At 32.3% G+C, this 12,566-nt stretch overlaps 1 protein-coding gene across 5 annotated transcripts in view; it reads right to left on the bottom strand.

Annotated features, from left to right (window-relative positions):
- LOC118199321 (uncharacterized) overlaps positions 1-12,566 on the bottom strand; it is a 54,987-nt gene that overhangs the window by 21,814 nt on the left and 20,607 nt on the right. For 2 of the 5 annotated variants that reach the window (XM_085827163.1, XM_085827158.1), the window contains 6 exons: positions 11,433-11,516; positions 11,014-11,097; positions 10,582-10,665; positions 10,150-10,233; positions 6,835-6,918; positions 4,669-4,752 (listed from right to left, as the gene is read on the bottom strand). In XM_085827163.1, the coding sequence (XP_085683289.1) occupies positions 4,669-4,752; positions 6,835-6,918; positions 10,150-10,233; positions 10,582-10,665; positions 11,014-11,097; positions 11,433-11,516 (504 nt within the window). The remainder of the gene's footprint in view (positions 1-4,668; positions 4,753-6,834; positions 6,919-10,149; positions 10,234-10,581; positions 10,666-11,013; positions 11,098-11,432; positions 11,517-12,566) is intronic. The other 3 variants (XM_085827159.1, XM_085827161.1, XM_085827162.1) reach the window with 3 other exon arrangements.

Below are 12,566 nucleotides of genomic sequence, written 5' to 3' on the forward strand. Positions count from 1 at the left end.
AGAAGAATCAAGATCTCAAAAGAAATCAAATTTCTTGGATTGAAAATTGATCAAAAGTTTTCTTGGATCCCACACCTCATGAAAATTCGGAAGAAGACCCAAACTATTTCTAGAGCCCTCGCGAGGATGCAAGGCACAACGTGGGGCCTCAAGTCGAGGATGCAAAACATTCTCTATAATACCGTGATCGAAAAAATAATCCTCTACGGGGCATCAGCATGGACTCACCCTATGACAGTGAAAAAGAAAAGACTCTTAGCTTCGATCCAACGCCCCTTGCTCTTACAAATAGCAAAAGGATAGAGAACTACCTCAACGGCAGCTCTCTGTGTATTAACAGGAATCCCACCCCTCCACCTGAAAGCAAAAGAAGATGCAGACTTAGCCACGTTATTCCACCTCAAGAAAAACATAGAGGTAGAAGATCAAAACCTGTGCCCCCTTGATTTTGAACAGCCACGAAATCCTTACCTAAGACACCCTGCAGTACATGCAAAACTCAGAATATCTACAAAAGAAGACACCCTCAGTGTACCTTCATTTCCAGTCGTGTACACAGGTGGGTCAAAGTTAAACGAAGAAGTAGGATGCGCATTCTTTGCACTCCTCTCAGAACAAGAAACAACAGAATGGAAAGGACACCAAAGGAACAACAGCGTTTTCCAAGCTGAGCTTTCAGCCATAAAACACGCTATTCTGTGGTCTCATCAAAAGCATCTAACATATGTTACCATCTACAGTGATAGCCAAGCGGCAATTAAAGCTGTCGATGATGCAAGAAACAAATCATCAATAGTGCAAGATATCTACGATTTATTATCACAGCGCAAGAGAACATCTATAAAAATAAAGTGAGTAAAAGCGCATGCTGGACAAGCCCAAAATGAAAGAGCAGATGCGCTTGCTAAAAATGCAGCTGAAGACCCATCTCTACCTCCAATCAATGTCCCATTCCCTAAATCGTATGTGAAACATATGTTGAAAAAAATTACATTAAAAAAAAATGGCAAACTGAATGGGAAAATGCAGAAGTAGGTAGAAGGCTTTTCAACTTCTACAAGAAACCCACATATGATCCAATCTCTTATAACTTCTTCATCAACATATTCTTATCTGGACATGGTCCTTTCCCCACGTACTACTTTGCACGAAATTTGAGCGATTCAGACAAGTGCGTATGTGGGGAAAAGGGAGACCCAGAACACTATGTTTTCAAGTGCCAGCTCACAAAAGAGCTACACTGCAAAGGAAGGTCACAAATTACGCCTGAGTACATTAAATGCATGCTAACGATACCTCAATTACAACAAAAGGTTTCCTTGATTATGAAGAAACTTTTTGCATATAAAAGAGAAGACATATGTCAAGATGCTATCACATCTGTATAAATACCTCTTATTCTACAACTTGCAAAAATAATGCAAGATTTCAGAAATATTGCAAGTGTCTGAAACAGGCTAAATATGGTATAAATAGTTTTTATAAAATAGTTACATTAAGAATTTGGACTGTATTAATGTAATAATTAAATCATTAATTAAAAAATAATATAAATAATATACGACTCTATTAGATATATTAGTGTAAATGTAAGTATTATGTGATTTTCTAATGTATATTTTCTGTATTTATGATACATTAATTTACAAAAATAATAATGTAAGATTTCAGTGCTGATGCATTTGTGTGTAACAAGTTAAAAAAATGAAAGGAAATGTATCAATAAGAGAATTCGCCTTAGTAATTCAACTAAGTATGATAAAGTGCACAAAAAAAAAAAAAAAAAAAAAAAAAAAACCCTTCAATTAGCTCCTTAAAATGATGTTTATTTTAATTCGATGTAACTAGATATACTAATGTAAATATATTGTTTGTATGAAGTACAATGTATAATGAAAGTTTGTATGTATGTTCGAAGTAATTATGTTATTTCAATCTGCCATAATCCAACTTTTGTTAATAGGTTAATTTCTTTGCAATAATTGTATACTATGTCTTTGTAATTGTATATTCAATACGTAAGTCTAATATTAATGTAAAATTACTATGTAAATGTCTTGGTAGGCTAGCATCCGATGCGGGCCAACTAAATGCCCAGCGGGGTACAGTAGTGCGGCGGAGCAACACCTGTAAAAGTCACTGACGAAGTTCTGGTGCTCCGTCCACTTTTCCCTGTCCCTGTCCCTGTGACGAAAAATATATTTTTGATAATTAATTCGTGTCCAGCAATAAAAAAAAATGTATTCAGTTTGTTAACATCTGTCTACAAGGTCTGTCCTTCAGTGTCATCTTTCTAACTACGCAGTAAAGTTTTCCCATGCTATAACGCAGAGAACCATAATCAATCCGTTGTCTCCAATTCACCATATTACATATATTCGTATATATATATATATATATATATATATATGCAATATTACATATATATGTATTACTGAATATTGTACATATGTAATATTACATATATATATAATATTACATATGCATATATATATAATATTACACATGTGCATATATATATAACATATTTTCCAGAGTATAACACGCACCCAATTCTTCAGAAAGAAATCTAAAAGATGCATGTGCAATGCTAAAATCGTTTCAGGTCACTTATTCAAAGATTTGTCCTAGCCTTTCGAACAAGGGTATAGCGAAGTGACAAGTGATAAGGGGAAGAATATGTGTAGGAGTTAAATATTCCTGTAAAGATGGTGGATTGTATTCAATGCAGATGTCCAAAAGAATGCTATTTTAGAGTTTCGAGAAAAGGGGTGTATGATTTCGAGTAATAATACACTTTCAACCCGAAAGAATTCGCAGAATTAATAATCAGATCTTTTCTGTTTCGGTAGTCATTTGAAGGCATGAATTTTGTAGTAAACATCGAAAGTTTTTAGTTGAAATACAGTTGATTTAGTGTTCCTTTTAGTAGTAAATTGGCTTCTGCCAAATGAAACAACAAACTGCTGGCTTCAAGTGCAAAGTCATTCAGTTTGAGAAAAATCGAAATCGTTCTGCAGCAAGGATGTTTGGTTTTGATGAAAGATAGAGCGGGTGATGGTTATTTATTTTTTGCACATAGATGGTGAAGATGAAACACAAATCCATTATGCGCCTGAAGGAATAACGGAAGACGAGCTTTTCACGTTATCCGGCAATGAAAAAATTTTTAAGTATGTCATTTCAAAAGGTATGTCATTTCTTTTAAGTACACTTAAAACTGTAACTTTTGTTTGCTGAGTTTTTTCCATATTTTTTAATTTATTATTTTTATATCCGGCGTATACTACGCACCCGTAAATTTCGATCATAATTTTAGTGTTAAAAGTGAGCGTTATACTCCGGAATATACGGTACATATGTTACCGTGAACATCCGATATTGGAGACTGTCGACTTTCACCGGAGAATGCCAACATTCACCAAATACGTCGGTGAAAGATCGAATCTTGCACTACATTCCTATACCTTCAGACCCTCATCGATGTATGTCGACAATCATAGATCTGCTCTGGTGAAGAAGAGCTATTTTTGAAGTCGAAAAGAGAAGAGTATATGTACACTCTGTCATTGCAAAAGGAAGTGTTACACAAATAAATGCAGTTGTAAAAGCAAGGGCCTCTTGTGCAATTGAAAGTGTCATAAGAGTTTAAGTTTTTGCAATAAATAAGATTTGAATCACGTAATTTAGTAAGTTTTTAACTTCTATTAGTTCCCTTTCTCATTTTGAATGTACTGTGTGTTTTATGTTCTTATGTTCTTATTTTAAGTCTCAAGTTCGTTTTTTCGCGATTGAATTACGGAGAAGAAAATATAATATTCTTATATGTTCAACATTCACCATCATTACACGATGAATGTCGACATTTACCGGTGGAAATCAGAAATAAGAGTACTTGGAAAAAATTTAGACATACACCAAGCGACTATGTGAATGTCGACATTCACTCGTGAAAGTCGACATTCTTCATATTTCGGTGTTTCACAGTAACATATACATGTATATGTATATATAACATATATATCATATAACTTACATATGCATATATAAGCGCACAAATATATCCAGAGATCTTTAAAGCTCTTGTATAACCATAACCTTTAATTTTTAGTCATCTAGAATTTCGCTTTGAACTTGTAATTCTTGTTTTAATGCTCATTGAACGTATGTTTCTTGAAGGACAGGAAAATTACACTTAAATTAATGTTCAGATCTGCTTCTGAACTGCATATTTCTTGTCCATAAAACTTCATTGTTCTAATAAATGTCTTAAAGATTTCTCTTATAAGTTGATCCGCACCCAATGAACTGCTGTAATAAAAATTTTCAGAGCATTACAAAACGCTCTTCTAAAAATCTATTAATCTGACGACTTGCATTTTGGTTTTCTAAAGTATTCATTTTAACTGTTACTGTAGAAAGTCTCTAATAAAAGTAAAAATATCAGAAAATCATAGCAGATAATCAGTGTATTGTATAACCATAACCTTTAATTTTTAGTCATATTTATATAATTTTTAGATAAAAAGAAATATTACAATTATTATTTTGGTAACATGAATTTTGAACATTTGAATTTTTAGTTTCCACTAAAATTGCAGATACCTAATGGTTAAAACTTCAGAAATCCAATAAATGGATTAATTAATGAAAATATATAGCTCTTACATTTTTCTGAAAGTGTCGAATTGATTAAATTGTAGATATCTGAAACATTGGCTGTGGATGATATTTCATCATTGCTAGATGTAGCTGAAAAACAGAATAAAACAATATATTAAGAATAAAACAGAATAAAATAAGACGGTATAAATGCACAAGTCTTTTTAATAAATTTAGTTGGAAAATTAAAATTTCAGTGAAACTTAATTTTGATACATACGAATGAAATAATTTTTTATGGAAGAATTAAAAGTATCGACTTTCAAAACACGTACCATTAGAACAAGAATACGATGTACTTCGAGAGCCTTGGACATGTTTAAAATTTAATTGTAAAAAAACTATGTAAAATCAAAAAGTACAAGGCCTTGAACATATTTTGACACTTATTATTTTTTTAATTATATAATTTCAAACTTCAATTTGTTAACCTTATGATAATTCGACAACATACCAGACCGAGAAACAGATACACATTTTACACTGTAAACTATGATCGCATTTGGGTATCGACCATTAAAGTAAAGAGGTATCAGAAACCCCCATACCGACAATGTTAAATTGGTCATTTTCGATGTACTTTTTCTCAAAAAATCTGCTGTAGATACACGCTTGAAATTTTTTGTGTAATTAAAGTATACGTATCTGATTATACTGAAATGAGCTTTTGAAACATTTTGAATTTTAGAGTAATTTACAGAATATTTTGTTAGGCATAGTAAAATTTAGCACTTTTCTCACACAAAAAACTTTTTAAAATGTTTAATTTTAAGTTTATCACAAAAAGCTCATTTCAGTAAATATTAGGAAACCTAATAAATAAGCCATAAAAATTTTAGATACCTGTAAGCAGTAGTTCCTGAGAAAAGGTACATCAAGTATAAAAAAATCACGTTTGGAGAAAAACGCGTTTTGATGTAAAAATCCTCATTGATCAAAGCAGTCGATGACATATTTAAACTAGATTTTTTTACAGTTCTAATTTTAATAGAGATTAAAGAATGGTAATTTTAGAAAGATAAAAGTGTAGAGAATTTGAAAATGCAAAAATCCGAAATCACAATTTTTTGAAGATTTTGGGGTTCCAACAGCCCTAAAGCACAATGCTATCCTAAGATATTCAGTGCCCAAAGGCTAATGGGCGCCCATAAGCCATAGGACCAAAGGTGACCCTCTTCACAACAAAACACGTCGGGGGGAGTAGCTAGAGAAGTTAACTGGCAAATCTTACAAAAGTTTCAGAACTAGAAAAAGTCAGTTTATTACCATTGCACAAAATAAAAACATAAAATTCATGCAAAATTTAAAAAAGACTTATATGAACAAAAAAAAAAAAAAAAAAAAAAACGAAAGTTAACTTAGGTATTTATTTACTTAATTGTTTCTTTGGCATTTGGCAAACTGTTGATAATAACGCACTTATATGCATTATTACATAAGTCGCTCACTGTGGATAACATGCTCAAACCGAAGAGCGTAAATATTTTTTTATTCTTTGCAATGCTGAAAAAGATCTTTCACGACTACAGTTGCTGTGGTAATGAGCATTACTTAGCCCACTTTTGGAAATGTAAACTCAGTTTTCAAGTCAATTATTATCCTTAAACTAAATTACGTAGCAGATTTATTTTCTTTATTTTCAAATAAATATACGTGTTTAATATGAAAGTTATTTTCTTTTGGAACTGTTTATATAAATTTTATACTATTCTTCAGTATTCTTTCTATTTGCGTAACATTTGAAAAATTTCTCTACTTTGCATCGATGTCGTCGAAATGAAATGTACTACTTTAGTATAATTTTTATATAAAGTACTTCTCATTTAAACGAGGGAAAAACCCGATATTAATCTAAATAAAATAATGATTCAGAAGTCAAGCAACAAAAATCAGCGTTAATTCACAAAATTTTCACAGGACTAGTTTCGATGGTTTTACCGAACCATCATCTTCAGCTGCAAAACCGCAAATGAAAAAGACCGCAAATGAAAACCGCAAATAAAATAATGTTTTAAGAATGAATCATATATGATGATAATACTCGTATTACGGAGATTTAAGTTTCTGGAAATGGCAAATTCAATTAAGCCTTTTCTATATATTGTTAATAATTTGGGCATTACATGCATTTGCACATTAATATCAAAATATAAGTTAAGATACAGCTCTTACATTCTTCTGAATATGTCGAATTTCCTTGTGTAGAATTTTCAGAAATATTTTCTGTAGTTGTTAAAATTTCAGTACTTAATTTATCTGAAAAAAAAAATAAATAAAATAATGTATTGCACATTTAATGAGTTAAAAACATATTATTAACACTATTTTATTATAATTTTGATTCAACACACTTTTCTTTACATGAAGAAAAACACTTTAATGTAAATAAAATAATGTTTCAATTATGAAATATATATGATGACATTATTAATATTACAGAGACATAATTCTCTTGAAATAGCTAACGTAATTAATTCTTTTCCTTGTACTGTTAATATTTTGGATATTATATGCACTTCAGATGTACATCGTCTGAAGTGCATATAATATGAGTATCAAAATGAATGTTAGTGAATGTATCAAAATGGGTATCAAAATGTTAGTGAATCTATAGCTCTTACATTCTTTTGAAGATGTCAAAAAGTTTTAGTGTAGAATTTTGAGAAATATTTCATGTAGTTTTGAATATTAACTAGTTAATTTACCAATTTAATTGAAGAAAATTAAATAACATAATGTATTGAACATTTAACGAATTATAACCATTTACCTTAACATTTGAACAATTTCTCTACTTTACATCTATCTCGCCAAAATGAAACATACGGTTTTATTAAAATTTTGATTCAACGTACTTTTCCTTTAAGTGCAAGAAAAGTCTTAATCTAAATAAAATAATTTTTTGATTATGAAATACACTGAAGAGCAAATCTACGTATGCAAGTAACAAAGGTGTGCAACAAATCACAATAATAACATAAGACATATATCATAAGACAAGTATCTGGCAAAGTTTTGGCTCTGTTACTACTGATGCAATGGCAAGTTATTAAGATTTAAGTGAGTTCCAACGTGATGTTATATTGGGCACACGAGAGATGGGACATAAATTTCCGAGGTAGCGATAAAATTTCGATTTTTGCGTATGGCCATTTCACAAATGTCCAGTCAATACCGAGATTCCGGTAAAACATTAAATCTTCGATAACGCTGACGCCGAGAAAAAGCTCGCGAAAGAGCGGGTCCAACCACGAATGATGAGCATCATTAAACGTGACAGAAGTGCAACCCTTCCTCAAATTACTGCAGATTTTAATTATGAAGCATCAACACTTGTCCGCCTGCGAACTATTCAACGGACCATCATTGATATGGGGTTTCGGAAGCGAAAGGCCACGCGGGTACTGTCCGACTACGTATTCCAGATTTATGTAAACATCCGGCTCGGGGCGGAAGTGGGCATATCTATCAATGATATAGGGGTGAGTGCAGTAGTTCGGTTAGATTTAAATAGTTCTTCTATTTCACGCTCTATCTTTCGAGCGCTGCGCAACAGAAAATGTTTGTCTGCGCTTTATACATTTTAAGCTGATATACCATGAAATTTTAAATTTATAGAATTAAATTAAAATGCATAGAAACATCAGATCGTCACATTTCAAACAAAAAACATTAAAAGAACTGTAATAGAAAAATATTTGTCTTAATACAATTCATCATTAGATTATAAATATTTTAATAGATAATATTAATTTAATAATAATATTTAATAGAGAGCAATTAAATTAATAATAATGTAGATAATGCATCTTTGTTAATTTTTAATATTTTCAAACATTGAATGAAAAACTTTTATGTGTTAAATATTCTTTAATAAATTACATTTATTATTATAATCAAATGATCTATAAATAAAATAAAGCAATTTAATGAGAAGAGGTTGCATAAAAATTATTTTAATTTTAATTAGACTTGCCATATCTTTTCTCCCCTTTACATTTTTGGCTGCGTAACTGGGATGGTCAGTCTTCCTAATTGTGATTCGTCATCGCAAACTTTAATAACGTTATGCACTAATTTCTTAAAATCGCTGCGGAAAGTTTTATTTCTAGTGCTTTCTAGAACGCTAGAACTCATCGTAAAAATGAAGATTTAAAGGTAAAAGAAGGTAAGTAACAGCGATTCTTAACGATTGTATGAAAAAGCACTAAATGACCCCCGACCTCCGAGAGGAAAAAATACCCGCGCTTTTCAACCCCACCCTGCGATACTTCTTAAACAATTTGAAGTAAATTCCAATGATGGAACACAGCAATAACTTTTATTTTATACTAAAAAATGGCAACATACAAACAAGAGAAGAAAAGGTATAAAAACTTATTAAAAAAATAACTACATGCTTTGTGCGAGAAAATGCATGCGGCTCTCGAGCCTGCGTTTCAATATTGCCAATAACCTGTACATTATTTATTATTCATCTATTTCAAATGCACGAGAGATTAATAACGATATTAAAGCTGTTACAACCGCTACGACCTCCGAGAGGGAGAAATACCCACGCTTTTCACCCACACCCCTTCAATTAAACTGACCCATCTTGGTTCTCAGCCAAACTACTCTCGCTAGTGTGGTTAGACAATATTTTTGTTGACTGCGCGACACAAAGCTTTACCCCTCGCTTGGGCCCGCCAACACCGCCACTGGAAAGTTGATGACCGAAACTATGTAAGTTGCCTGATTTGACGAGTTTCGTTTCCAATTGTATCGGGCGGGAGGGATGAGTACGCGTGTGGAGTCTACATGGACGCTACATGTTAACAGGGAACTGTTGCAGCTGCTGAAGGCTCTGTCATGGTATGAGGCGTGTGTAGATGGTGTAATTTGGGACCCAATATATGTCTAAATACCATTCTGTCAGGTGACAGATAACTAAGCTTTCTCTCTGATCACCTGCTTCTATTCATGGCCATGGTGCATTTCGACTGACTTGGATATATTTCCAGGAGGACAATGCGACATCCCACACGTCGCGAATTGTTACCGAGTGACTGCAAGAACGCTCTTCTGAATTTAGACGCGTCCATTCGCCACCTAGATTTCCCAGACATGAACATTATTGCATGCCTTTCAATGCTCTTTCAAAGATATCTCCACTATCTCGCATTCCTATGGATTGGTGGACTGCGCAGCAAGATTTATGGTGTGAATTATCTTCAGCACACCTTCAGACATTTGTCGAGTCCATGCCATCCACGCCTTATTGTGACACTTCTGAGTGCTTGGAAGGCTACACGACATTAGGCAGATTTGCATTTTTCTTGGCTCTTCAGTGTATATTTGATGATATTACTCGTAATGCAGAGATTTAATTATCTCGAAATTGAATCGTAATTAAATGTTTTCCATGTACTCTTTAATTTTTTTGGACATGGTATGCACTTCAGACGCAAATTAGTATCAAAATTAAAATAAATATATAGTTCTTACCTTCTTCTGAAGAAGTCGAATTTTCTAGTGTGAAATTTTCAGAAATATTTTCTATAGTTATTGAATATGTACTAGTTAATTTACCTGAAAAGTTAAATAAAATTATTACACATTTAACAAACAAAAATGATTTAAAATAAGGTTTGAAAGTTTTTCTACTTTATATCTATACCGTCGAACTGAAACTTACTATTTTCCTATAATTTTGATTCAAAGTATGTTTCCTTCAAGTACAAAAAACACCTTAATCTAAATAAAATATTCTTTGAATTATGAAATAGATGTGATGATATTACTCATATTGCAGAGATTTAGTTATCTCGAAATTGAAATGTAATTAAATGTTTTGCATGTACTCTTTAATTTTTTGGTCATGGCATGCACTTCAGACGCAAATTAATATCAAAATTAAAATAAATATATAGTTCTTACCTTCTTCTGAAGAAGTCGAATTGTCTAGTGTGAAATTGTCAGAAATATTGTCTATAGTTATTGAATATGTACTAGTTAATTTACCTGAAAAGTTAAATAAAATTATTACACATTTAACAAAAAAAAATGATTTAAAATAAGGTTTGAAAGTTTTTCTACTTTATATCTATACCGTCGAACTGAAACTTACTATTTTCCTATAATTTTGATTCAAAGTATGTTTCCTTCAAGTACAAAAAACACCTTAATCTAAATAAAATATTCTTTGAATTATGAAATAGATGTGATGATATTACTCATATTGCAGAGATTTAGTTATCTCGAAATTGAAATGTAATTAAATGTTTTGCATGTACTCTTTAATTTTTTGGTCATGGCATGCACTTCAGACGCAAATTAATATCAAAATTAAAATAAATATATAGTTCTTACCTTCTTCTGAAGAAGTCGAATTGTCTAGTGTGAAATTTTCAGAAATATTTTCTATAGTTATTGAATATGTACTAGTTAATTTACCTGAAAAGTTAAATAAAATTATTACACATTTAACAAACAAAAATGATTTAAAATAAGGTTTGAAAGTTTTTCTACTTTATATCTATACCGTCGAACTGAAACTTACTATTTTTCTATAATTTTGATTCAAAGTATGTTTCCTTCAAATACAAAAAACGCCTCTTTTAATTATGAAATAGATGTGATGATATTACTCAGACAGAATTACAGAGACTTATTTCTCTCAAAATTGCTAATATAATTAAATATTTGCCATTTACTGTTAATATTTTGGACATTACATGCATTTTAGACGCACTTTAATATCAAAATGAAAGTCAATATATAGTTCTTACTTTCTTCTGAAGATGTCGAAATTCCTGCTATAGAATTTTCGGAAATATTTTCTATAGTTGTTGAAAATTCAGTAATTAATTCATCTGAAAAAATTAATAAAATAATGTATTATATATTTAACGAATTAAAAAAGGTTTAACATGACATTCAAAAAAGTTGTCAACTTCACACCTACACAATCTGGCCAAAATTATCCGAACCCCCTCCTAAAGCGTCGAGGCGTTGAAACTTCAGCAAAACGAAGTGGTATGCGGAAAATAATTAAACTCTAAAAAATGTAGGGAAACAAAAGTACAAGTCCTTGTTGGTTGAAATCACCCCAAAGTTCATCAGGATAGTTAGTATTAGCAGCAGGGCTGTTCGTCGAGAGTTAAAAAAATCTCCATGGTCGTGTTGCCGTTCACAAGCCGTACATCACTCCCCAGAATGCAAAGTCTCGATTGCCCAGTGCTGATAATCTCAGCATCACTGGACTATGGACATGATTCAAAATGTTCTTTGGCGTGATGAAATTCTACAATCTAGCCGTTTGATGGACGTGTGAGATTTGACCGACGACCAACGAGCGCTTCTTAACTCTTTCGCATCGAGAGAAGACCAAATCTTTTTTTCTCAAACATCGTAGATGCCCGTGTGTAAGAATTTCTCTTGGAATGGTTTTCCTTCCCCCCATGTCAAGTAGAATGTTACATCGCTAACAATAACCTTCTTAAGTGAAGCGACTTCTTTCTTGGACGCTTTCACCACACTGTGTGCAGTTTCTATAATAGAACTACTTTTAATTGCTTCAGAAGAATGATTGGCATGTCATTAACATTTCTTGAAAGCAATGAGCAATGCACTAACGTGATGGGGGAAAGCACTAGGTACAAAATGAATCAGGCGTTCGGGCGATCTACCGATGTCTGTATGGTCAGGCGTTAAGTGACTGCGTTTTGCTGACAGTAAAGTTTGATGGTGGCAGCATTATAGTGTGGGTGTGTTTTCATGATTTGACCTGAGTCCCTTAGTCCCTGTGATAGGAAACATGAGCTCTAAGTTGTATGTTGACATTTTGGACAATACCGCTCTCCCAACATTAACGCAGTATTTCAGGGAAGGCCCATTTCTCTTCTAGCAAGGTAACTGCTCCA

The sequence above is a fragment of the Stegodyphus dumicola genome, chromosome 11, assembly GCF_044657685.1.
Source record: "Stegodyphus dumicola isolate Sdum_Otavi_A_Nest chromosome 11, ASM4465768v1".
Classification (NCBI taxonomy): Eukaryota; Metazoa; Arthropoda; class Arachnida; order Araneae; family Eresidae; genus Stegodyphus; species Stegodyphus dumicola.